Source organism: Paramormyrops kingsleyae, chromosome 8 (assembly GCF_048594095.1).
Source record: "Paramormyrops kingsleyae isolate MSU_618 chromosome 8, PKINGS_0.4, whole genome shotgun sequence".
Classification (NCBI taxonomy): domain Eukaryota; kingdom Metazoa; phylum Chordata; class Actinopteri; order Osteoglossiformes; family Mormyridae; genus Paramormyrops; species Paramormyrops kingsleyae.
Window position 1 is genome coordinate 5771288 of NC_132804.1, and position 27055 is coordinate 5798342.

At 47.8% G+C, this 27055-nt stretch overlaps 2 protein-coding genes across 4 annotated transcripts in view; one reads left to right on the forward strand and one right to left on the reverse strand.

Annotated features, from left to right (window-relative positions):
- Positions 1-4978, forward strand: part of dstyk (dual serine/threonine and tyrosine protein kinase) — a 29833-nt gene extending 24855 nt beyond the window's left edge. For both annotated transcript variants that reach the window (XM_023830044.2, XM_023830053.2), the window contains 6 exons: positions 1308-1464; positions 2225-2357; positions 3168-3281; positions 3449-3563; positions 3760-3894; positions 4380-4978. In XM_023830044.2, coding sequence (XP_023685812.1) covers positions 1308-1464; positions 2225-2357; positions 3168-3281; positions 3449-3563; positions 3760-3894; positions 4380-4567 — 842 coding nt within the window. In that variant the 3' untranslated portion in view covers positions 4568-4978. The remainder of the gene's footprint in view (positions 1-1307; positions 1465-2224; positions 2358-3167; positions 3282-3448; positions 3564-3759; positions 3895-4379) is intronic.
- A 5497-nt stretch (positions 4979-10475) lies between these two features.
- Positions 10476-27055, reverse strand: part of celsr2 (cadherin, EGF LAG seven-pass G-type receptor 2) — a 75971-nt gene continuing 59391 nt past the window's right edge. The window contains exons 15-34 of one of the 2 annotated variants that reach the window (XM_072715049.1): positions 25901-26084; positions 25365-25466; positions 24836-24930; positions 24424-24633; positions 23603-23786; positions 22802-23093; positions 22313-22468; positions 21435-21564; positions 21073-21273; positions 20646-20820; positions 20339-20451; positions 20078-20157; positions 19179-19305; positions 17413-17523; positions 16712-16842; positions 15729-15817; positions 14695-14871; positions 14402-14596; positions 14085-14325; positions 10476-11938 (exon numbers count right to left, since the gene is read on the reverse strand). In XM_072715049.1, the coding sequence (XP_072571150.1) occupies positions 11932-11938; positions 14085-14325; positions 14402-14596; positions 14695-14871; positions 15729-15817; positions 16712-16842; positions 17413-17523; positions 19179-19305; positions 20078-20157; positions 20339-20451; positions 20646-20820; positions 21073-21273; positions 21435-21564; positions 22313-22468; positions 22802-23093; positions 23603-23786; positions 24424-24633; positions 24836-24930; positions 25365-25466; positions 25901-26084 (3000 nt within the window). In that variant the 3' untranslated portion in view covers positions 10476-11931. The remainder of the gene's footprint in view (positions 11939-14084; positions 14326-14401; positions 14597-14694; positions 14872-15728; positions 15818-16711; positions 16843-17412; positions 17524-19178; positions 19306-20077; positions 20158-20338; positions 20452-20645; positions 20821-21072; positions 21274-21434; positions 21565-22312; positions 22469-22801; positions 23094-23602; positions 23787-24423; positions 24634-24835; positions 24931-25364; positions 25467-25900; positions 26085-27055) is intronic. The other variant, XM_072715050.1, reaches the window with a different exon arrangement.

The window sequence follows — 27055 nt, forward strand, 5'->3', positions numbered from 1 at the left end:
TGGGGTAGGACATATTGTTTTTTTAACTTTACACATTGTTTGGATACATTCATTTTCTTTACAAATTACTTTTTTGATACAAGTTCTTAGATATGTTTAGTACAGTATATGCTCTTGTATTATCCTGTTCATTTTGTGTTTAAATGCTAAGAAAATCATAATTAGGTGTAATTTTTTGGGGCCGGGAACCAATTAATTGGTTTCCATTATTTCTCATGGGGAAAATTTGATCAGAACTCATACTTTTTAGGATTCGATCCGGAGTTCTGAACGGATTAAGTTCAAGTTTTGAGGTACCACTGTATTTCAAAGGTAGTGGAAACATTACACATTAAATTCCAAATCAAATCATGTCTTATGAAGTTTGTGTTGTATCTACAGGAAGCAGTCCGTTTTAACAGTAGTTTCTCGTTTTCTTCCATGTGTTTCGGGTTTTTGTTGCCATTTTAAAGCATTTGAGATCATTTTAGATGAGTATCCTATAATTTGCTGCAGTTCTTTATACATTTTCCTTTCTTCAACTTTTTAATCAAATTACATTGTTCCTCCGAACCATGTTTTTAAGGCCCATTGTACTTAGCTGTTCAGAAGGAAGTATGTGAAACATTTGCTTCCCTTCCTTAATAAATTAATGACACCTGTTTTTTCACAGAATAAATTAATTTTCTAATTAAACTCCACACAGCTGTTATTTTGAACACACCTCTCAATGAATGAGTCAATTTCTCAGAACAAGCAGCGTACATATCATGACATTTGGGTCTTTTCTCTGTTGCACTCCTGCTTCTACAGGTAAATTAATTGCCCATGCAGAAATATCACTTCTGCTAATAGCAGTGCTGTTTTTTAACAGGGTTTATAAAGAATTTTACAGGCATAAAAGAGAGGAATTTGAATAAGCACAAAAATAACTGCAGAGAAAAAAAACTAGAATCAGTTTTTAAAATGTGATTATTATTTATTATTATTTATTATTATTATTATTATTATTATTATTATTATTATTATTCATAACCAAAAACGCAGGACTTTAACCCCCACCACACCAGGTTCTGTAACCCTCCTTCTTAAGAGCCGCCTTTGGTGTAACCAAACACACAAGCAGACCTTTACCGGAGCCGGGTTCTGCTCGCGTGTCGCACACAGCACCCCAAGCCCTTGTGCTCATGCTGGCCGCCCTCGTTTCACAGCCACTGCGGTCTGTTTGCAGTGTGTTCCTGTGGAGTGGAGCACAGAGATGCTCTGTGGTCTGTCAGTGCAGTATAGAGATGCTGGTTTGGCTAACCCCAACACTGCGATCGCCACAGGCAAGCCGAAGCTGGGCCGGGAGCTGGGCCGCGGCCAGTATGGCGTGGTTTACCTCTGCGACAGCTGGGGAGGCCACTACCCCTGTGCCCTCAAGTCCGTCGTGCCTCCGGACGACAAGCACTGGAATGACCTAGCGTTGGAATTCCACTACACCCGGTGAGCCGGTGCCTCCCTGCACACTGCAGCTCACCCACGGCGATTCCTGCTTTATACCCCACAGCAAATTAAAGGGGGGGGGGGGGGCACAAAATGCCCCTTCGGTTTGTGTGCTCATTTGTGTTTGAACAGGAAATGAATGTTTTTGCTATACAAGTCAGGTGAGAGGCTGAAGGAGTGGATGTGTGTGTGTGGGGGGGGGCTGTTCGCTGGTGGGATCCTGGGTGTGTGATGAGACTTTGGTTGTTTCTCGATATGTGTACTTGACCATACTTCCATTTTATGTCATCTTCCATTGCTGAAGACTAATGGCCTGTGCTACGAAGCGGGGTTACTGGCTTACGGGGTAACTAGTCGGATTTAAGGTAGTCTGGCCAAAATGTAAGTGAATGAAATATGAAGTTCATTTAACCTGTGGTACCGTAAATCCGACAAGTTACCCCGATAAGCCAGTAACCCACTTCGTAGTACAGGCCACTGCTCCAGTACTAAGAACAGAAGTACAGAGGATGGTAAAAGTCCCCACATGTTGTTCTTGCTCTGCTACAAATTTCAAGGATGCATTGGTTACATCCTCGCCAAACTACACCAACCCCATGAGTCATTGTGCCCCAAGTTCATTCTTGGGAGGCAAATTAGCAAGACCATTCTTGCCAAGACCAGAAGTACGATCTTTGCGTTCTTGCTATTGAGAAACGCCATTTATTAAGCAAAGCATCGTGTCAGTTTGAGAACGGCCGTCATCATTTTGTCTCCCCAGGTCCCTGCCAAAGCACGAGCGGCTGGTGGACCTGCACGGCTCCATCATCGACCACTCGTACGGAGGTGGGTCCAGCGTGGCCGTGCTGCTCATCATGGAGCGTCTCCAGCGGGACCTCTACACGGGGCTCAAGGTAGCGCCAGCGGCCGGGCTTTCAGGAGGAGTGTCGCAGGGCACCGCTCCGCCTCACAGGCTATGCCATTATCACCAGCTTGTATTCTCATTGCAGTTGTTTTAATATTGTGAGGAATCTGTGATTCACTCTCCCAGCTAAGCAGAAACGTAATTTTGTAAAAGTATTTCTAAATCAGGATGGCGTGTCTGCTCAGAGATGAGCCCTGTCCCCTTGGTTCTTCTCGGTTGTGGGGTCTAATCTCACTCGGTCCCCCAACCCCCCCCCCCCCCCATCACTATGTCTAAAGGCTAGGTGTGCGTGTGTGCGTGCGCCCTGTGAGGGACTGGAATCCCTCTGCATTTTGTCATCTGCCAACCCCGTATTGTGTTTGTTAGCGAAGGATGAATATTACCAAGATGGCATCACAGACAAACCATTCCGTGCCCCACCAACCACGAATGACACAATGAGTGTGCAGCTTTGAAATAGGCTCTCGACATTGTAAGAAGGCTTGCTTTGTTTAACAAACAGGGATAGAAACGAATTATTTACCACCCAGTTAATTAAATAACAAACCAAAGAAAATCAAGCCGCTGGCAAGGTACCAAAAAAGCGCCCCGATGAATGCAGTGCATGTGCCTTTTAGTGCAAAATATATAGAGGAGCTTTGTGAGCAGGAACTTGCGGAAGGGCTTTGCTGGGTTCAGGCTTGACGTGTGGCCATGGTGGGCAGCATTGCTTACACTTCCAGTAAGTTGAGGGCTCACACGGGGCTCTCCAGCGGGGAGGAGGAGTAGCTGTGTGATCCCTCCTGTCTTCCTGCCTTAGGCGGGGCTCTCCTTACGTGAACGGCTGCAGATCGCACTGGACGTCGTGGAGGGGATCCGCTTCCTGCACAGCCAGGGCCTCCTGCACCGTGACATCAAGCTGAAGAATGTTCTGGTGAGTCTGACCTCTGACCTTTGACCCTGGGTGGGGGTCATCTCAGGACAGATTATGCCTCCTGCTTGTAGAGATGCTTTAAAGCTTTGCACCTTTATTCGGCTGTTTTACTCCCATCTTCCTCCTTTGTATGTAAATTAAATTTTGCGTGTGCTGCTGTTTATTAGCTGGACAAACAGAACCGTGCCAAGATCACCGACCTGGGTTTCTGCAAGCCAGAGGCCATGATGTCGGGCAGTATTGTGGGGACTCCTATTCACATGGCACCAGAGCTGTTCACAGGTTAGCCTGTCGGCTGTTGCTGTTCTGTATGGCTGCATTGCAAGCTGGATCACAAACAAGGAGTTTAATTGCCTGTCGACAATTTTTTTTTTATATGGTTGTTTTACAGCAAAGCTTTTCCTCCCAAGTTCAGCCCTTGGCAGCTTTTACCGTTTCTTAAACTGACATTGATATGAGGATTTGTTTATCTTTCCAGGAAAGTATGACAACTCTGTAGACGTCTATGCCTTCGGGATCTTGTTCTGGTACCTGTGCACTGGCTCCATCAAGCTCCCCGAAGCCTTTGAGAAGTGTGCGAGCAAGGATCAGCTCTGGAACAACGTGAAGAAAGGTGAGCCGTTCTCTGGCGTCGGCGCCGGACCGGGCTTGATCGCGGCAGCCGCCTTCTGAGTCACGGTGCTGTAAGCTGCAGAATTTTCCACTCGCTTTGGCCTCCAGGCGAATAAAGAGCCGAGTGGTTAAATGAGGAGAACGCGCCTCTCCTGGCTCTGACAGTGACTCTGCAGGGCTGATGAAAATCCAGACTTGGCTGTTAGTGTCTCTGTAGTGACAAGATACAATTCTGTAAAACCCATGGGTGAGATTCATGATGGCACTGTCAATCATTACTCAGACCCGCCTCATATTGATTACCTTGGTTCTTATTGGCTCAAACCTGGTGATTGACATTGCATTATGTCCTCCCCCCATCTTATCTGAAAGTAATGGGTGCTGCTGTTGAGTAATACCTGGCATCTCCGGTTTACGAGGGGGTGCAGGGTAGGGTTTCGGCCAAAAGCTCGCTCATATGCCCCCCCCCCCCCACTTCACCATCAGGTGCCAGGCCAGAGCGCTTGGCAACCTTCGACGAGGAGTGCTGGCAGCTGATGGAGGCCTGTTGGAATGGGGACGCCTCCCAGCGACCCCTGCTGGGCATCGTGCAGCCCAGTCTGCAGAGCATCATGGTCCGCATGTGTCCCTCGAAGTCTGGCGAGAAGAGCGCCGGCCTCGATGACTCCACCTGAACCCAAACTGAGCTGAACTCTCCGGAAAGCCCCATAGACAAGAAACGGTTACAGAAGAGAATCTGCCTGGAAAGGCAAGGATGGGACTGAGGAAGCGTAACGTTCTTTTATGAAAGTTATATACACTATTTAAGAGGACCTAAGAAGTGGAAAAACCCACGACATGCACACCAATCTGTGCTTATATATATATATAGATATGTATTGCGTATTTATATATAATTCAAGCATACACTATGCTTCTATTTTAGCATGCATGCTAATGTTTGCGTTTCATAGGATTGTTACTAGACATAAAACATTGTTTTACAAATAGTAAAATTTCAAGTATTAGGAAAAGACATTAATTTTGTTGGTATTTAAAAGCTATGTTATAAATGAATTTTTTAATAAAAAGACTTTCACAAACGACTCCTGTCTGTGTGATTGTGCTTGTGCTGGTGAAAAAAATGTCGTTCTGTCTCATTACCATGCTAATGAAGGTATTGATTTTCCACTATCGCTGTTAAGGCGGAAAATGTCAGAATTCCATTCAAATGAAAATGGTTCTTTTCCCCTCCCCCCTCCTTTAATGGATGCTTTTGCAGTTCAGCAGCATCAGACTCATCCCAGCTGGCTGTGTAGGTGCCAGTGTAACCTGTGTGTAACCTGTGTGTAACCTGTGTGTAACCTGTGTGTAACCTGTGTGTAACCTGGCAGTGTTAGTGTTACCGTTACTAATGCGTGATTCAATAATTAAAATCATAAATTTGCACTTTGCTGATATTATGTTAGGTGATCAAGAGAGAAATTTAATTTCCGTGCTGGAAACTTGTGGATGGTTAGAGATGTTATTACATGAACGAATATGAACATGTTCTGAATGGTTTCTGGTCCCCAAAGCACTTATGAAATCAGGCAGCAAGCCAGAGATGGAGGTGAGGAAATTCCCCTTTGAGCTTTGAGCAACTCATAAATTTATAATATTGGTGTCTAAAGTCCAGCAGCATAGAAAAGATCAGGTAGATATCGGAGTTGGGCCTGCTAATCAGCGTCTTAAATGGTAAAGTATCTTGCAGTCTATTGCATATCTACGGTCAGAGTATAGACTGGGTCTTTATATATGGGTCATTCCATGCAAAGGTCATAGAAGTTTTAAGTACATGAACTTTATGTTCGTCTGTTTAAGTAAATTGTACCACACGCTGAAATGTCTGATGTGTGTGATTTTGGGTTTGGAGGGTACTCTCAGGGATATTTTCTGGATTACTATTTCAATTGCGTCACTGACAAATTGACCATGCAAGCATTTGATTTCTATACTTTTGGATTGATTCAGGCACCTCAGATCCATAATGCCAATTTTTCTGCATAACCCCCCCCCCCCACCCCAAGACATTCGTACTTCATGTCTCGTTACACACACAATGCTTCCTGCAGGTTTTTTTATTTTTTTATTTCCAGTTTGTAGAAAATCTGTATCCTCCCATGAAAGTCTGTCTCTTTGATGTCAGACCCATAACACTGATAAAATGGAAGTATTTCCAACATGTACGAGTTTAGAGTATTTGTCTATATACAAACCACAATGTCACATGGAGAGATGCATAAATTGAATCATTGATACTAAGCTTCTCTGTGTTCAGCATGTTTTTTTTTTTTAATGTTCCAGTTTGAGTCCAAACGTCACATCCGTAACGCTGGAATTATCCATATATACCAATCGGCCATAACCTTAAAACCACTGACAGGTGAAGTGAAAAACATTGATAATCTCATTATAATGACAGCTGGGTTTGACAATGTCATATGGGTGCCACTTTATAATGACAGCATTACAATGTCATATGGGTGCCACTTTATATTAGGCAAGCAAACGGTCCTTTGAAGTTGATGTGTTGGAAGCAGGAAATGGGTAAGCATAAGGGTCTGAGCGAGTCTCACAAGGGCCAAATTCTGATGGCTAGGTGACTGGGTCAGAGCACCTCCATAACAGCGGGTCTTGTGTGTTCTTGGGATGCAGTGCTAAAGCCCTCTGAAATAGACCTAATGACACCAGGAACACAATGGGAGGAAGGCAAGCTGGCGGATGCATGAGTGTGATGCTCTGGCCAAGGTTCTGCTGGGTCCTGGCATTTATGTGGATGGTACTTTGACACGTACCGCCTACTTAAACATTTTTGCAGACCGAGTTCGCCCCTTCACGATATTCCCCAGTGGTTTATGCCCTGCCACACTGCAAAAGTTATTCAGGAATGGTTTGAGGAACATGAAAAAATCATATCATGGTTTTGACTTGGCCTCCAAATTTCCCAGATTTCAATATGATTACCGGTACCTGTGGGATGGGCTGGAGTAGCAGGTCCGATCCATGGAGATCCCACCTCACAACTTAAAGGAGTTAAAGGTCTGCTGCTCTTGGTGTCAGATACCACAGGACACCTCCAGAGGTCTTGTGGAGTCCATGCCTTGATGGGTCAGCTGTTTTGGTGGCACGAAGGGGATCAACACAATATTAGGCAGGTGGTTTGAATGTTATGGCTAATTGGTGTATAAATTATTTGCTGTAATCTTTGCCTCTTCATTCTGTTTGTCGCATCTCATTGTATTTAAATCGCTTATAATTGATTTGTAATGGATGTCTTTTGAAGCGATGGAGATGCAAACTTAATTTAGTCGGTATCTTGGAGCAAGAGTAAAGATCCCTTGTAATTTTAATGGAAGGAGAAAATGGTTAAGATTTTCTGCACTACCTGCATAATTAGTCTCTGTTGAAGTGATTGTGTGTTTCCCTCGCATGGACTTACAACAACTTATGAGATTCCATCGGGGGCAGGGGAGGGGGGGTCCCTTCTCTGTAAAAATTGCTGACCTGGGGGGGGGGGGGTTCTCGGTAAATTGTTGTGAATGTTGCGTGATCATCCGTCATTAAAAGGGAGACTTGGCAGATTTTGCAGTGGCCTCCCTGACATGAGGACCCTGGGGGCCACCCAGCCAAGCCCCCCCCCCCACCTCCGCTAATGCATGCCATAAAATCTTGGTTAAAAACCACGCCCGTTAAATTGACCGTATACCAGTTTAATAAAAGGTGAGGTAAAACATTAAAGTGAGCCAGTGGCTCATGACAACTGGTGATATTGGAGATGGCAGAATGGACCAAGAACTGTGAGACTTGACGCCTGTGAGCTAAATAATGGCCCCACAAAAAGGGATCCTGGGGGGAGGATCTACAATCACTGGTTGATCTGAGACTGCAGAAGAGATCCGGCCTCTCTCCCGAATAAGATGTATTAACACATGCAGGCTTTGTCACTTTGACTGAGTGGATATTAACAACAGTCTTAGTAGAAGTTTTGCATTTCTGAATTCCGGACATCAGTCCTTCGCCGGTTAAGCTCATGGTGTCAGCTCAGCGGTGCAGTGATCTGCCCTGAAAACCGAGCCAATGACTGACGTTCGCAATTTGCATGACGCACGGAGGCTCATCCCAACGTACAACACCTCAATCTCAAATTCAGAATAAAAATGACATTCCTAATACTCATACAGAAACTAGAAAATAATTATTATTATTAAAACTCCTGTCTCATATCTATTATTATACTTAATAATAATCATTCTCAGTGCAATTCACTAAGAATAACGATGGACGGATGCTTATCCCAGCTATGAATATGGAGTTCTTATTCTCTGCCACTAACAGTACATAATCCAAATACATATGATGTACGCCAGTGATTATCAACTGGGGGCAGCCGCAGCCCACTAGGGGGCCTCAGCGAGGACCTGGGGGGGGCACACAATTAATTTGAAAAGCATAGAAAATACATGTTCCTTAAAATCAGACACATTAAATTGTTTAATAGAAACCAATAGTATTCCTTCCTAGTTGTAAACGGTACAACAGCTATGATTGTGATGTAACAGAATTCAAACCAATCAGAGAGTAGCGGGTTAGAGAAACTGATGGAGAGGAAAAGCAAGGAATCATCATTATTTGGTTCATTACATTGTAAAACATTGTTAACAACTTTGTTTTCGATTTTAGAGCCATTTGCCAGATTTATTTTGTTCATAAACATTGATCTTCTGTTTTGAGAGCAATGTCATCCTCCGAGGAAAACAATGTTGGTGGACAGAGTGGAGTGAAACCTTGTTTGAGTCGTGTTCAAAAGCAATTACATCGTTTGGCTGTGTAACTGAACTACATTATATTTATATTAATAATCACTGGAAATTTGTGTCATGATTGCAGAACACATACAAGAGAAACAGCATCTTAGTCTGTGTGTGGGGGGGCCAAACGTGATTTCCTGGACACAGGATGTTCTTCCATGTGACCCTTCTCCACGATCCCTCCCTTACGTTCCTCCCCAGTTGCTGTGTGATAGCAGAGGATGTGCTACAGATTCTGGAGAATGTCGAATGACTCGCGGATTCTGGGAGACGTTCACGCGCACAGACCTCACGCCTGGTTTCTGCAGCACTACAGCTGGTTTTGCCAAAAGTGTAAGTTATATGACAGGACAGACAGAGCACAGGTCAATGGTGGGGGGGACGAAAGCTCAAACCCATGTTAATGTAAATGCTGTCAGTCATTTTATTTCAAAGTGGAATATAATATTCGCTTAAAAAAAAACAGCAAAATGCAAACCCCATCCAGCCCTATGTCACATTCTTCCGTCCCTCTTGGATATGCCTTCATCCACGGGGTTATTCTCACCTTCCCATTGTCACATACAGCTGGGGGGGGGGCACTATGAGCTACTTCAGGTTTTACAAAATATAATTGAAGGGCTCCTACAGTATGCTTGGCTTATTATTTCAATTCTTCTTGTGCTTTTACTGGTTTGTTTCCTTGATTGAAAGACTCATCAAACTGTTTCACATTAACATTAGTGACACGTGCATGATTATAGGAGACTGACCAATCAGCACACAGCAAGAACTCAGTGAAAAAGTGAAATCCAGGTCTTTTAATTTAAATGGTAGCTTACAAGCCCCATCCCAGCTCATAGTGCCCCCCCCCGACATGGACTAGGCAGTCACCCTATATACGGCAATGAGTCTCAATCCAGTCCTTCAGGACCAACCGACGATCCAAATACATCGGGAGGGACAAGCCTTGTGATTGTCTGCTCTTATTTTTCCTTTTGTCCCTGCAGAACAGGATCTTTCACATACTTCACGTTTACCTATCCCTAAAAGACACCCCCACTACTCCTTTTGATAATAAACCCAAAGCTCACTATTCAAACTCTGCATCATGTAGATCTATGACATAGAGACAGATGGATAGATAGATAGATCTAGATACCTCACATGTCGTAAAATAAGCGAAAAATTAGGGGAAAAAAAAAATCAAAATAAGAACAGAACCTGTAAAGTTCACAGTTCATTACACAAAATTGATGACCACCGTTTGCTTTCAGACCAGGAGAGACCTTCTACCTCCTGTCATTAGACCTGGAACGGCTGTAAGGAGGAAAGATTCAGTCAAACCAGTTAGCTGGCTGCAGGATCCTGATAAGCGGTCATCTACAAAGCGATTTCAAAATGATGCGATCTACAAGACAACAATCTTTGTGGAATGTTAGATGCAGCTGACAGACCATGAATCTACAATGTTATTTAAACCCCTGCTCCAAGAATGAAACGTCCCAGTCAAGTTTTTATATTTTAATTCAAAAAATAAAAAATCAGTTGAGCACACACCGTCTTATACCCTCTGTAAACTCAGCTGTAGTCTCTGAGGCAACAGAGCTGTTCTCAGATCAGCCCCGTCTTATTTCACTAAACCTCCTCAACTACATATATGGATATGATAGATAGATAGATAGATAGATAGATAGATAGATAGATAGATAGATAGATAGATAGATAGAAAAAAGAAAGACTGCATGGGTGGAAACAAATCACACACAGTTGGTTTTAGTTTATACGTTTATGTCCATTTGTGAGAAATATTATGTACAGCAATAAATAATATTGGATTTTAAAGGCTCTGGAGGCATTTATGTGATTAATACTGTGGCTGCTTAAATGAATCTAGTTTTTGCTTAAGTCTAAATCCTTCAGATAGCAGGAAGAATGATGAAGATATTTCGGGGAGTTTGAGATCTTGACCTTCTGGAAATAAATGTCCACTAGGGGACCGAGACCATGTTTGGTCATTTATCATCTGGTGAAGCTTCTCTTAGTAGGTGAAAGAGATTGGGAGGAATAAAATGATAATGTAAAGATGTGATGCTACTCTCCTCCGTTCAACATTTGTACAAAGATCTTACACATAGTCAAAAACTAGAGAAATCAAGCAGACAGCTATCTCACACTTACTGGTACATCCCAGCTCAGATATCTGTCGCTCTTATCAAAAGAGATCTGTTCTTGATACATAGCTGTGCTCACCACATAAAAGGCCACGAACCTCCAATTATTCCAGATTATTCCAAAAAACTAAAAAGTGTGCTGCCATTCTTCCTGTCAATGGATCCTTCCAGTCTACAGTGTGCAGTTAAATTGAAGTTTTAATACATTTCACCGGCTGCCTTGAATTACATGATATGTGATTGGAAAGGAGCTCAGTCATGTGACCTCCCAAAGCCAGTTAAAATGTTGCATTGCTCTCCCACCCCCATTTTTTACCCATTTAGGCAACTGAATATTTCAGTAGAGAGATTTCAGGCATACAACCTTACAGTCACAAATCCATGTTGTTAGACTCCTCAGCGCCTGCCTGTGCATCAAAGCCGGAGCAGGCTGGACTTCCCAGGGCTCTGGCTCCAGCGACACGCGGCAACTGAGGAGCTGCAGCTCACTATTAAGTGTATTTTCCAGACTGTGATGAACATTTTCAGCACAGGTGGTACATAAATGTACAAAAACAGAAATACGGTATAAAGAGCTCTTTAAATTTCTGCCAAAATGCTGTATGCCTGGGTTAAATATTTTTTAAAAATCACATTAAAATGTTGGAAAAAAGAGAAGATTCAAAGCAGTAATGGAAAATCAGCTTGCAGAAATATGTACGACAAAAACATGGAGAGCCAGCATAACACGGGGGTGTTTCCTCATCCCCGCCTGGCGACGCAAGGTCTTCCACAGCAGATCCATTTACTATGCTGACAGGCTAACAGAACACCCAGCTCCACGTGACACTGTACACAGGCACTAGGTTCCATTGTTCGCTGACGTATCTCAACAGGGCCACGTTTTCCTTTCACGAAAAAAATGAATCACTTTGTTTAATGGTGTTCCTCAGGTGCAAGGCCGTAAACAGGCAAACAAGATGTGGGCTCCCGCATTTCCAACATGGCAACGTCCGGACCCTCCTTGTGACTTCCTGTCCCAGACAGGAAGTAGGGCATGGCCAGCACCGCAGACCTCTAGGACCTGCAATGACACACCTCTCTGTGAACCTGGCATTCCAACTCATTTGGCAGCAGGGGGACGGGGGTGGGGCCTCTGCCGCTCCAGCTGCTACACAGGAGAAAAAAGGGTGGGGGGGGGGGGAGCGACCAGAGAAACAGAAAAGCAGGAAATGCATGGCCATGGCGCTAATGCTAAAATGCTAATGCTGACCGCAAGGTGCGAGAAATGGGAGAGGGCGAGTGTGTGCGGCGATACGCTCGGCCAATCCCTCCCCCCCCCCCCCCCCCCAAACTGGGGGGGTGGGAGAGTGAGGAATGTGACGTGACCCAGGACAGGAGATGAGGCTCCCGGCCTGGTGATGTGGAATTGGCGCTTTAATGGAGAAAATTAATAAATAAGAATCTATGATTTTGGAAATGGGGAGACAAAATAGAGGGAAAAAGAGAGAGTTAGTTCAGTTTCCTCTTTAAAGGAGATCCCTAATCCTGCTCCAGTCTCCCTACTGCATCTGCTGCGGTTTTTCCTACGAGCTCCTTATTTCTCAATTCAGACTGAGCTGTTGACAGATGACACAATTCATTCAGACTAAATGGAACTATTACAGAAGGTCGATCCACCCTGCTAAGCAGAATTATTTTGTTTTTGTATTGTTTTTTTTTTTGTTGCTGCTCTGGATAAATTATTTCCATTGTAACTTGATTATTTAATCCTTATGCAATACATTTAATGAAACCGAATTGTAACAGCACTTAATCACACCAAAACTTAATGGCTACATATCTGGAAAAAAAAAGGCGTATTAGGTATTGCATTTGCGTCATGCATTATGTCAACCGTTCATCCGAAGCCTGCAATTAAGAGCTTAACTGGAAAAAAACCAGGAGAGAGGATCGTCGTGACCAGGATTACGAAACTGCGCTACAAAGCAGGTGAGAGCCATCACTGCAGAGGAACAATAAACTTAAGTGGCTTGTTAACTGTAAAATTCCTTACTGTCAAACACAGTTAATATATGCAAAGAACTGTAGCCACTATTAGGAATAAATGAGCGTTTGGAAAATGCTTAGACCGTAAAAACTGACTTTCATAAGGATAGAGTAGATGTGCCCAGTCTTTCTAAAAACCCGTATACCTGATCTGAATGAAAACTAGTCTGTCTGATCATTTTACCATAGTGCATGGGTGTCAAACTGCAGTCCTGGGGGGCCGGGGGCCCTGCACAGTTGTTGGTTTACCCTCGTTTAACACACCAGATTCAACTCCTTGTGCTAATTACAACACAGCTCTTGAGCTGAATCATTTGTGGTGGAATAGGAAAGAACTAAGCTGAACAGGCCCCCCCAGGACTGGAGTCTGACACCCCTGCCATAGTGTGTTAATGGTTACCCTTACATAGTTACAATAACCTTGGTTTAGTAGTTGGCCCGGTCACTTGGTCCTCAGACATAAACCTACTACTTGCCTATGAGCTTGTGAGGGTTGGCTTCAGAGGGGGCTTAACCATAGCTGTGAGCTTCACAGCAGTGCATGGACAGGGGACAGACAGGGGACGGACAGGGGACGGACAGGGGACAGACAGGGAACAGACAGGGGACAGACAGGGGACATACAGGGGACGGACTGAGGACAGACAGGGGACAGAGAGGGGACAGACAGGGGACAGACAGGGGACGGACAGGGGACGGACTGAGGACGGACAGGGGACAGACAGGGGACAGACAGGGGACGGACAGGGGACGGACAGGGGAAAGACGCTGACAGCAGTCGCTGAGATAAAAACCACAGAACTCAGCTATGTACAAGCTAGAGAGGGTGTCCACTTACAGGGAATCTACTAACTGTTCTAGAACACTATTTCCTGATCCGGGGACCCACAGACGGTTCACATTTCTGCTCCCTCCCAACTCCCTGACAGACAGTCCTAACCCTAACCCTAACCCTACCCTGGAGCTGGGAGGGGGGCAAAAACTTGGACCGTCTGTGAGTCCCCAAGGACCAGATTAGTTAACACTGCACTGAAGTGTGGACATTAACACAGGAATTTTGTATTGTTAAAATTAAAATTACAATAAAAATAACAAGATGAAGCATTTCAGAATAACTCAACATATATTTGGGAATCTGCTGAGTTATCTGGCGCCCCCTAGTGTGCCGGGCTGGAACTCACTCGGATCCTGAGGAGTCCCCATCGACTGTCCCTGCTTTGATGCTCATGGCCACAGGAGCCAGAGAGACCCCGCCGGAAAGCTCCTGCGGGCTGCCGACGCCTCCCCCCCTGCGGCCATCGCTGGAAGAGCTCCTGGAGGAGGCGGGGGCTGGGCACGGGGTCCTGGGAGACAGCATGTCGTGGGTGATGATCAGGCTGTTCCTCTCCACAATGGGGGACAGCGGCTTCCTCTTCAGGATCCCTGCGGTCAGCAAGCACACAGGTAAAGTCTTCTGTCATTAATACACATAAATCCTTGGCATGGTTGAGGCCTATACCTCTCTGGGGGTACGCCCCCTGCAGGAACAGCTGCATGTTGCCCCGCCCATGCTCCGCCCCCCTGTCCTCAGGCCCCTCCTCCAGCAGCTGTCTGCCGGTGCGGGGGTAGGCTGGGTGGGGGTTACTCAGTGACTCCACTTCCAACCGCTCTGAGCTCCACAAGCACTCAGCGTCACTCAGCCCATGCTGATTATCTGGAGGAAAAAGAATTTTGCTCAGATTTTTTTTTGGACAGGAAGTGACATCACTCTGGAAGAAGGTCACTGGTTCAGGAAGCAAAAGCACAGGATACCTTTGATGGCTTCATGCTGAACGAGCCAGCTGGCACTGAGGACAGCCATGTTGTTCTCCCAGCATGCCTGAGCAGGATAGGGTCCCTCCCCCTCACTGTCCGAGGAGCGGGAGGAAGCGAAGGAGCCGCTCCGGTCGTCCTCCAGGGACGCCTCGCTGTCCGAGTCGGAGGCGTGACCTAAGGGCACAGGGGGAGGGGACAGTCAGGGGCGGGAGATGGCACCTCTGTGAAGGGGAAGGGTCCAGCTGCAGATGCCTGTAGAGTGGAGCTCCACCGGAAATACGTCACCTCCACAGGAAACACATGACTTCACACAGCGAATAAACCCTAACCTTAACCTTAACCCTAACCCTAACCGGAGCTCCACTTTACGTCCTTAAAGATCACGTGTTTCCTGTGGAGGTGACGTATTTCCGGTGGAGCTCCACTCTAGAGACGTCTGCAGCTAGACCCTTTTGCTGTGAAGGGGCTTCAAACCTCTGCTAAGAACTTCCTGCTTTCAGTTATGGTGACCGAAAAGGGGAGGAAGTGATATCAGAGCTTGACCAGGGCTATCAACACTCCCGCTTTCAGACTCTCGAGCAAGAAATCTTACAGCAAATCTATATTATTTATTATTATACGTCAAAAGTTTTTGGGTAGTTTGCAAACCCTACAGACTATTTACAAGGCAATAAAACTGTTACATACATGTAAATGTGTGTGCAGACTTGTCTCAAATTGAAAATCTCACCCCAGCCAGCTGACCAAAGCTGGCAAAGTTGGTAAAACACTCTGCCCTAAAATAGCAGACCTTCCCAACATGACGGGGCGGTGGGACAAAGCTGGCATACATTTAGAGAATTCTATTCACTTTTCAAAATGAAAATCAAGATTAAATCTAATAAAATTGGACCAAATGTATAATTCAGCTCTGCAGCGGATGGCATTTCATAAAGGCAGCACATAAATGGCCATAATCATCATTTTTACTTCAGCATCACTAAAATAATCAGTATGTGAATGCGAGCAGAGTGGCAGAGGAAAGCTTTGACCGTCAGCGTGGTCCTCGGGCTCGCGGAGCAGGGAGCTGCGGTCAGTCAGCGGAAGGTGGCCTTGGCGCACGTTCAGGCCGCGGTCGTCCCTGGAAACATGACGAGGGGTCAGGGGTCACCACCAGCAAGTCATTTATTCTCAGGTTAACATTCACCATACGGCCTGAAGCACACGTCTGACGAAATCCACTGGCATCACATAGAATAGCATCAGAGCTGAATAGACCCTCAGAGACTAGGAAGGAAGAAGGAACCAGAAGGAACTCAAGCAGAACAACCTTGAAACATCCAGCTGCTTGGATGGACTGGACATACATGGATTGAAATAATTCCATTGTCCAGTTTAGGTTAATCGGTGTCTCTAAATTGCCCTTTTAACCTCTAACTAAATGAATGAGCGGTCCCCATAAAGATATGCTTACCTGACATTTGTGTGTGTGTTTGTGTGTGTGAGTGTGTGTGTGTGAGTGTGTGCATGTGTATGTGTGCCTGCCCCTGTGACCCACAGGTATGCCACCCAAGATGTCACCTGCTTCCTGCCTAAACCAGGACCAGACACCAGATAAGCATGACCAGGTAGCTGAGAAGATGGATGGATGTTATGATGTAACAGGGACACTGTAAAGTAATGGTGGGTTGTGTGTGCTGGGTTTGGAAGGTCACTGGTTCAAATCCCACTGGTTCGCAGTGTGATGTCACTGCTGAGCCCTTGAGCAAAGCCCCAGTTACTCTGGAGACTCTGAACCGGCTTTTTAAAATGTACATCACTGCATGAAAACGTCTGCTAATTAAGTGTGTTGCATTTTACTGCTGTCCATCTGCACCACAAGGTCCTAGTGATGATCCATGACTTTATAATTAGCTGGCAAGCGGAAATCAGGTGTGTGCAACACAATGAAAATGTGAACTGGCTGGTGCTGCCTGATCACTGGGGCGAGACCCTACAAAGTGTTTATTATAAGAGAGAGAGGCTGGGGCAGTACCGGAAGAGGAAAGGGGCATAGCTCAGCTGGCTCTTCCCGGAGGGCACCGTGCCATTGTGGGACATCCTGGAGTCGCCAAAGGGAGGCTGGTATAGCCGGCTGTCCAGGTAGGGGGCGCTGTAGTTACAGGACTAGAACAGAAAGGTTAAAGGTCAGTCACAGAGCTCAGGAGAAACCCAGGGGCCATCGAGTGAACAAAGGACAGATCTGTCTTCAGCTGGAATTTATTTTGCGAACAATGTGAGCACAGACACACTCGGCATGTATCGCTGGGAGGACTGAGGATTAAACACCCCTATGACCCTCCCCTACTGTCACCAGCATCACACAGCAGCCAGAATCGATGGGAGAGGGGCAGCCCCCCAAGTCCAAATCTACACTGCTCCTTTAGCTGCTCTCATGCTCAGCAATGATGCTGAAACTGGCAGAATGACCACAAGTGGGCGCTATTCTGACATTCACAGTTCATCAGGTAACGTGCGCTGTCCATTGTTTTTCTGAGAAGTCGTGTGCGACACGTAGGAACTGTGCCAAAGTCGTGCACATTGCTGCACATGTAGAGATTTACTTCAGCACATCGGGATGCCAGGGTGGTTCTCTTGGGGTGCTATAGGAGGTGTGTTTGAGTTAGCCTGCGCTGCCCAGCACAAGGCCTGTCAGCAGCCCTCCCCCACGCCAGCCCCAGCTCCGACGCGTCTCACCGAGGCCAAGGACTTGGAGCTCATCATGTCTTTGTGTTTGTGCCCACAGCAGCGCATGGCCCGCCGGGCCTCCTTGTCAAAGACGATGCGGAAGAAGAAGATAAAGGGGCCCTAGAGCGGAGGGACATCAGACACAAAGAGTTGTACAGTGACACTAGAGGGTTCAAAGGTCACAAGCAGCGGTACAGTGACACTGTAGAGTTCAAATGTCACAAACAGTGGTACAGCGACACTTGTGAGCCAATAGGTCATGTGCAGTGTTACAGTCACAGTGGAGAGTTCACAGGTTACAAGCAGTGGTACAGTCATACTGGAGAGTCCAAAGGGTCACAAGCAGTGTTAGTTACACTGGAGAGTCCAAAGGGTCACAAGTAGCGGTACAGCCACACTGGAGAGTCAGAAATATTGATACAGTCACAGTGGAGAGGTTAATGGTCACAAGCAGTGGTACAGTCACACTAGAGGGCTGGGGGGGATGGATGGTCACAAGCAGTGGTATAGTCGCACTGGAGAGCCAAAAGGGTACAAACAGTGGTACAGCCACACCAGGGAGCCAAAAGGGTACAAACAGTGGTACAGTCACACCGGAGAGCCAAAAGGGTACAAACAGTGGTACAGCCACACCGGAGAGCCAAAGGGTACAAACAGTGGTACAGCCACACCGGAGAGCCAAAGGGTACAAACAGTGGTACAGTCACACCGGAGAGCCAAAGGGTACAAACAGTGGTACAGCCACACCGGAGAGCCAAAGGGTAAAAACAGTGGTACAGCCACACCGGAGAGCCAAAGGGTACAAACAGTGGTACAGCCACACCGGAGAGCCAAAGGGTAGAAACAGTGGTACAGCCACACCGGAGAGCCAAAGGGTACAAACAGTGGTACAGTCACACCGGAGAGCCAAAGGGTACAAACAGTGGTACAGCCACACCGGAGAGCCAAAGGGTACAAACAGTGGTACAGCCACACCGGAGAGCCAAAGGGTACAAACAGTGGTACAGCCACACCGGAGAGCCAAAGGGTACAAACAGTGGTACAGCCACACCGGAGAGCCAAAGGGTACAAACAGTGGTGCAGCCACACCGGAGAGCCAAAGGGTACAAACAGTGGTACAGTCACACCGGAGAGCCAAAGGGTACAAACAGTGGTACAGCCACACCGGAGAGCCAAAGGGTACAAACCGTGGTACAGTCACACCGGAGAGTCCACCATAACACCCTATTGGTACAAATATACTACACTAAATAAATCTCTGATAGAATTCACTGAGAACAATGGCTGGTCCATTCACACAATTATCTGTGCTCATTAATCTGCTAGCAAATGTAGGACTATATCACTACATGGATATATTATTCAAGCCTTTCAACAAATAAGCTTTTTTTCTTTCAGTAGATTTTGCTTTTTTCTTTCACTTAAAAGCTTTTCTTCCTTCAGTAGTTGCTACTTAATATTCAGTCATATAAACTGAAACATTAAAAACTTGGCCACAACTCCTTCATGGCAATTTCACAAGTCGTCCAGCAGATGGATGGCTATTCACATACAATCTAGTCTGCTGCACATGGGGAAAACATTTTGTTTATATGCTTGGAAACTAACTCAAACTGGAACAGTTTGTGTAGTAAATCACCAGAATGACCAGGCACTATCCATAAAGCAAACTCTTTTCTGTCCATAAATACATGAATTATCCTACATTTTTGTCTCAATTCAGATGAGATTCACATAACATTTCGGTCAAGGTCGCTGCGCTTGGAGGTGATTACCTGCACGCAGTTGAACACGGCAAACAGGTAGTGCAGGATTAGGGATTCGCTGTTTACTGACAGCAAGGCCAGCAGGCAGGTGACCGTGACAAGCAAGAGAGCGATGCATGCTGTTCGCAGCCCCAACCTGTAGGGGGCGACGTACATTAATCACAGGAGTTAGCCAGTGCCATTCAGGACAAGGCTGACCACATTACGGCTACTGGTGCACATCGGATATGCTAAGAATATTTCAATACAGTGTAACAAAAAAACAATCAACAGTTAGAAACACATTTAAGCCATATACCTGCAATACATCTCATTCATTCTGGAGCGAAAAGGAAATAATATTTCAGCACATCAGAGCCAAGAATACATGAAAGGAAACTTACAATAAGAAAATATGTGGGAAAGCAGTACACACAGAGGAAAGGGGCATAGCTCAGCTATTATACAGACAGTCTGAGGGCTCAGCCTGGCTCCTGATAACACAAGGACATCCACACTGACCGACAGGGCAGGGCACGGCCATCCAGTGCCACTGGAAAGACTGGACAACCTGCAGTTATTGCAGAATATCTTTTTTTAACTGCATAGCAGTCCCATAAAAACGCTGTATTTGCTTGCGGTGTATATTTATATCCGGATGTTACGGAAATCAGATTCAAGCTCCCTGTCACACACGTACAATACTCCTGTTAAACAGACATGTTTCTTCTTTAAAAGCCCCCCCCCCCACCAGAACATACACTGCGGAGTCTGTTTAAGAAGACTGAGGCTACTTTTTGTGTCTGTCAGCCTCTGAAAAAGTCTACCACCATACACTGGACAGTTCATTCTGGTGCCTGACAGAAACCATTGAGTGAGGTGGGGGGGGGGGGGGTTGCATTTTCAGTCTGCAGTGGGTGGGCACTCACACTGGGCCTTTCTTCTCCAGGCTGAGCCGGTGAATCGCGTGGGAGGCCTTGGCCGTCAGGATGTACAGGAAGATGCTCATCTGGCAAGCAGGGGGGGGGGGGATTAGGTCAACAATACACAATAAGGGCAGTTTGTGTTACCAGTTACACGCCTACCCATTTACACTGGTGTTTTAGCAGCTAGCTAGTCCAATAATAAACATATAAATATATGTGTTTGTGTGTGTGTGTGTCTGGGGGGGGTGGGGGGGGGGTACTCACGGACACAGCTAGGATCACGGGTCCAGCGAAGCTCCAGATTAGCGTGTCATAGACAGAGAGCCAGCAGAAATCCGGGTTTCCGTGCCCCTCTGGGTCCAGGCCCACCGACAGCCCTGAAAGGAAGAGCCGTAGGGTAGGGGCCCGGGGGGGGGAGGTCACAACAACACACACCAACTGTAGCAAACCTACAGGAAAGAGCCCTAGCTAACCTAGTGCTTGTTCTTAATATTTTCTATTGCATGGACAGGGCAGAAGGTAGAAAATGTCACAGGCTGTACTGGCTCCAAGTCACCAACAGGGGGCTCACCTGTGACGAAAGCGGGGATACCCCATCCGATCACGTAGTAGAAGCGCATGGGGCCGTGGTTCACATCGCGCGCCTCGCTCAGCATGCGGTACGTGTGCAGGCTCTCCAGGAAGAGCCAGGCAAAGGTGCACGTGTACAGGAAGTGCAGGAGGATGGCGATCCCCGTGCACAGGACCTGCATCACAGGGGGAGCGACAGGAAGTCAGAAGCAGGAAGTGGGGCTTTCCTGTGAGGCCGTGACACAGCCAAATATAATAAAGACTTTTTGGGGTTCATGGCCGGCTCTCTGACATACAGTCCTCTTGAATTTAACACAAACTCACAAATGTCAGCCAAGGTACAAAATATGACTTGTAAGGCAGTTCAAGTGCTAAAAATCATGAACAGAATGTAAGATGGTGCAGCAGACACTGCGGGGGTTCCGCACCGGGCTGTCAGCCTGGTTTATGCCGAGGACGAAGAGGAGCTCGGAGAGCAGGAGCGCGGCAGTGCCGTTGCAGGCGATGTTGCTCCGGTTGCTGCGCACCGTGCGGAAGCAGCCGAGGAGGAGGATGGTGAGCAGGAGGAAGGTCAGAGTCACCCCAACGCTGCCCCAGGTCACGAACTTGGCCGGCAGGATCTCGCCGTTCTGGCAGTATGGGGCCGGGCAATCAGGGGGAGGCGGGTTACGTATTAATCGTTTGATTAATGGATTAGAGAGAGTGATAAATCAAAACACCATAAGACCCTAAGCACAATTAGGAGGTGGAGTTTGAGTACAGACAGACGATAGGACGACTGCAGGCTGACCTCCCGCTGAGAGACGTCCATGAGCACGGCGAAGCTGGTCATGTGACTGCACCGGCAGCTGATGTGCGTGTAATTGCGGAAGACCAGCTCACAGCCCTTCGCAGACCAGCCGCCCGCATCTCCAGCAGCCCTGATAACGGACAGGAAGAACTGGCCTGCTAGCTTCACTTCGAAATGTAATTAATACTTATCATTAATTAAACAGCTAACTCTTCTCAGGTGTGTCCGCTCATTGACGCCAGACTGCGCTGATGCCAGTTTCTCGCAGCTTGCTGTGGTTTTTAATTTAGGAAGATAAGAAGCGATATTACATGCCGCTGTCTCGACTGTTACTGATAACAATGGCGGTGGGGAATTTAACCCAGTGAGGGCTGGAATTCGAAAGCTGTGTTTCCGTGTCCAGAGTAGTCATAACAAGCTGCCTCTGAAACCAGCTGACTGACCTCCAAATGGATTTGAATCCTGCCTGAGACCTTGCAGTCCTGCATAACTAACTCTGTTAAACTAGTCCTCTGAGCTCCTAAGGATTTTCATATATATTTGGACCAGGCCCCCACCTTACTGCTTGTCCCAGATTAAAGACATCTACCATGCTAATAAGACTAAAAAATCATCTCTGCCAAATTTACCACCAAACATCAATAATCTTTTTCTAATGTGTGCTAAAGACGAACACAATGGTCCCTAACTCGCACAGCTATGCTCGCTCACGTTACCATTGGTGTGTTAAAAGCACAGTTTTGATGCTCACTTAAATTCGATAAATTCATTGAATACACCACTCTAATGTGAATGAGATAACTAGCTGGTCAGGGTTGCATAAAACCCAGGGTGTGTGCATGGTTGGACACTACTTAGAGGCTGTCTTGGATGCTCACAGGAGGGAGTGGTTCCAAAAGACGCAGACCGGTTTGGCGCGCTCCTCGGTGCGGCTCAGCCGGAAATGCACGATGACGGGCCTGTGAAATGGCTCGTCATCATCGTGCACCATGATGCTGACCACGGGGGTGTTGATGACAGGCCGCTTTGGAACCCTGTGGAGCACATGAACTCAGACCTCCACCCAAATTCCACTGCAAGCTTAAACATTATAATGATTGTTTATTATAATACGGGGCAGGGGGACAGCCTGGATGGGATGGAAGTCTATCACACACACACACAAAGAGCTGGAGCAGAAATCAAACATGCAACCACAGTAACAGTGATTCATTTGATTTCTGCATCGGTAAATTTCCACCACGCACATAGGGGGGCTCACCCCAAGAAGCTGGTAAATTTTCACCCATTTTACGCTTTACACATAACTGCAATGTCAAAGCCTCATTAGTATTGCAGGAGCAGTGTTTCACCAGCAGGAGGCGAACCTCAGGCTTCTCTTGTCTGGGTCATAGCGTGCAGGCAGCAGGGAGGCCAGGCTGTGGAAGATGATGACGCTCGCCACCGCCTCCCGTGCTCCCCCGCCGGGATGCCTGCGCCCGCGGCCCGCCGCGCCATCCAGGGGTCTGTCTCTGGCAGCCGCGGGGTCCTTGATGAACACCATGTCCGGCAGCGTGACTGAGGTGTCAGGGTCTGTGGGCTGCATCCCCCCGAGGGCCCCATAGCGAGGGAGACGCGCACCGGAGAAGTCGTCTTTGTCCAGACGATCCACCGAGAGGACTGGGGTGGAGGCAGAGAGGGAATGAGAGCAGGACACCAGGGCACAGCCTCTGAGAGCTATAGCAAGCAGAGCCGCACACTGGCCTGGGGAGTACAGCCGCACACTGGGAACACGGCCGCACACAGGGAACACAGCCGCACACTGGCCCACAGGGTGCAGCCGCACACAGGAAGCGCAGCCGCACACAGGGAACGCAGCTGCACACAGGGAACGCAGCCACACACAGGAAGCGCAGCCGCACACAGGGAGCGCAGCCGCACACAGGGAGCGCAGCCGCACACAGGGAACGCAGCCGCACACTCAGAGTGATATGGCTCACTGAAGGCGGCATAATCCATGGCACATGCTAAAGCAACGACACACTGATCCATGCCACACTGTAAAGGAATGACGCACTGATCTACACCACTGACAACGAAGAGACAAAAAAAGAGAAAGAACACGACAGAGAACAGGAAATACAACAAGAGCGGCAGCAGCAGCAGCACACAAAGGCTTCATGTCTCACCGATGTTGGGCGTGACCACAGTGAAGGGCCTGAGGTAGGTCCTCCTCATGTTCTGCGCCAGAGTGTTTGCGTACTCCTCGTAGGCGCGCAGCAGTGATGCCGTGGCCCCTTCTGTGCGCTGGATCATCTCCCAGTGAGGCCATGTGACAGGGGCCAGGATGGAGCTGCCCACACTCACCAGGTTCTGTGGAGGACAGACCAGATGGGGGTGCCGCCTTAGGGCATCACCTTCCTTTTGTTCCTCTCCCCAAACCTGCACCGCGTTACGTCTTTACGTTCCTCTCCCCACACTTGCACCGTGTTACGTCTTTACGTTCCTCTCCCCGAACCTGCACCGCGTTACGTCTTTACGTTCCTCTCCCCGCACTTGCACCGTGTTACGTCTTTACGTTCCTCTCCCCGAACTTGCACCGCGTTACGTCTTTACGTTCCTCTCCCCGCACTTGCACCTCGTTACGTCTTTATGTTCCTCTCCCCGCACTTGCACCTCGTTACGTCTTTATGTTCCTCTCCCCGCACTTGCACCTCGTTACGTCTTTATGTTCCTCTCGCCGCACTTGCACCTCGTTACGTCTTTATGTTCCTCTCCCCGCACTTGCACCTCGTTACGTCTTTATGTTCCTCTCCCCACACTTGCACCGCATTACTTCTTTATATTCCTCTCCCCACACTTGCACAGCATTAGGTCTTTATGTTCCTCTCCCCGCACACGTGCTACACTAGTGCTTCACGATCCACATGTCCCTCGCCCCACACACCTGCCGCATAAGGGTTTCATGTTTCTTGCAATCCTCTCCCCTCACCCTGCATCCAGACCCCACCTCAGTGAAGCTGACGTCCTGCGTTGCGGCCAGTCTGAAGCCACGCTGACCCCTCTCACGCCGCAGCAGGTTAAGCGTCAGGCTGTAGGCCAGTTGCACGTCTCCGCCGTAATACTGCGCCGTGTTCTCGCTGGCGTTCCACAGCGCTGCTGCCATCTGACGCGCCCGGGCCGTGTCCAGGAGGGAGGGGTCGCGGGACAGCTCATCTGACTGGGGGGAACAGGAGAGAAATCCTTTGGGGTCTCTGATCCTTGCTCTTTCACCGCCAACTTTCTGATTCTGAATTTCTAAAAGTGATAATTTTGTCACATTAAGCTAACTACCTAGCGAAGATTAGTTAGCGCATGCTGTGCTCAGCCAGTACTCAGCTGTGTGTGTCGATAACTGAGTCCAGTTAGTGTGCGACACGTACCGCGGCCTTGAGGCTGGAGAAGGTGAGGGAGGTGCAGTTGAACAGATCCGGGGGCAGCCAGCCCTGATGTTCGTCACAGTGCCGTATGGCCGTGCCTGGGGGGGGGGGGGGGCAGAGCATCACCACACTAGACCCACACTAGATCCATTTTATCCAAAATGATGTATTTTTTTATCCAAACTGATTGAGTAGGGTCCCTGAAGCAACTGGGGTGAAAGACCTTGCTCGAGGGCCCAATGGTGGCACCACTCTGCTGACCATGGAATTTGAACCCATGACCATCTGATAACGAGCACACACCCCCAGAGCCATGAACCGGCCCATCAAGACCCAAGTTTGTTTACATGGGTGACGAAGGGGCAATAGGTCACCCCCTAGACCAAACCAAGGGCAAGAGAAGCCACATCGCTGACAGGCAGAAACACGAAGCTTACACCCCACTACAGTGATGTCTAATCAGCTTCTCTGCTGACCGACCTGCTTCTAAACGCTGAAGGAAAAGAGACACAGACAACAGGGGAGACAGTACCGATGGAGCCCTTAGGGCAGGAGACAGCGGCCGGCAGGCCGAACCTCGTCCTGGGCCACCAGACGTCGGCCTCCATGGTCTGGGGACAGCTGTCGTAGATGACTGCCAGAAAGAGTGGAGCGGGAGATTATTATGGACGCCGGATGATAAGAGCCCCACCGACGCGCTCTCATCCAGCTGGATCCACACCAAAACCCTAAGCCAAGTCTCAGAAGCGTGACCACTTTTATAAAACCGTGACCTTTATGATAATTTGCATGATTTTAGCAGAAGCCCAAACCCTGATCAGAATCCACAACAAGCCCTCATAAGAGCGGAGGGGTTTGCGGCCGGAGCTGCCGGAACGTGCCGGACTTGGAGCAAAGCCATCAGCTTAGATAGCAGGACCGGGTGCGATGAGGCTTCCTAGGGGTCACGTAAAGGAGATGTAAACTAAAGACGGCGGGATATGGGTGACTAGCTTAAAAAACTTAAAATGAAATTTTAAAATGAATTATTTGAGCCAGCAGGGGGCAGCGCCCTGCCAGTAGGCATACCCTCACAGCCGGTGGCCGACACTTCAGCGAAGGGGTTGTCGCAGCGGTCGCAGCGGCGCCCCATCACGCCTGGCTTGCAGGGGCACTGTCCCGACAGAGGATCACAGGCACGGGAAAGGGAGCCCACCGCATAGCAATCACAGCGCAGGCAGGAGGCGCTGCCCACGGGCCGGTAGTGATTGTCCTGAGGAGACAGGGAGGAAGGGCGGGAAGGGGAGAGGGAGCGAGAGAAGGGAAGGAGGGAGACAGACAGAGGGAGTGAGAGAAGGGAAGGAGGGAGACAGAGAGAGGGACAGAGAGAAGGGAAGGAGGGAGGCAGAGAGAGGGAGACAGAGAGAGGGACAGAGAGAAGGGAAGGAGGGAGACAGAGATGGAGCAAAAGAAGGGAAGGGGGAGACAGAGAGGGAGTGAGGAAAGGGAAGGAGGGAGGTAACGAGAGGGAGCGAGAGAGGGAGACAGTGAGAGGGAGTGAGAGAGGGGAAGCAGGGAGAAGGATGGAGGGAGTGAGAGAGGGAGACAAAGAGGGAATGAGAGAGAGAGAAATGGAGGGAGGGAGGAAGATAGGGAGTGGGGGAGAGCAACAAAGAGAGTGAGTGAGGGAGGGAAACAGAGGGAGATAAAGAAGGGAGAGAGGGAAACAGAGGGAGAGAAAGAAAGGAATGAGGGAAACAGGGAAAGAAAGAAGGGAGAGAGGGAAACAGAGGGAGAGAAAGAAAGGAATGAGGGAAACAGGGAAAGAAAGAAGGGAGAGAGGGAAACAGGGAGAGAAAGAAAGGAATGAGGGAAACAGGGAAAGAAAGAAGGGAGAGAGGGAAACAGAGGGAAAGAAAGAAAGGAATGAGGGAAACAGGGAAAGAAAGAAAGGAGAGACACATTGCATACAACATTATAGAACCAAATGGATTAATTCTGCTAATAATATACTTTTGATTTGGTTCTCTAGATATAATAAATTTGTATTGCAAAAGCACCACACAACACAAAATTATATAAAAAAGTTATGTATTAATATGGTTCATATCATGGCATGTTTACTATTATCGCTTTCTTAGATTATATAGTTGCTCATAATGCCCAGTCTGTAATACACAAGTTATTCACCAGGGGGCGCATTGATGATGTTACAGGATCGGGGCCAAGCAGAACGATCTCCCA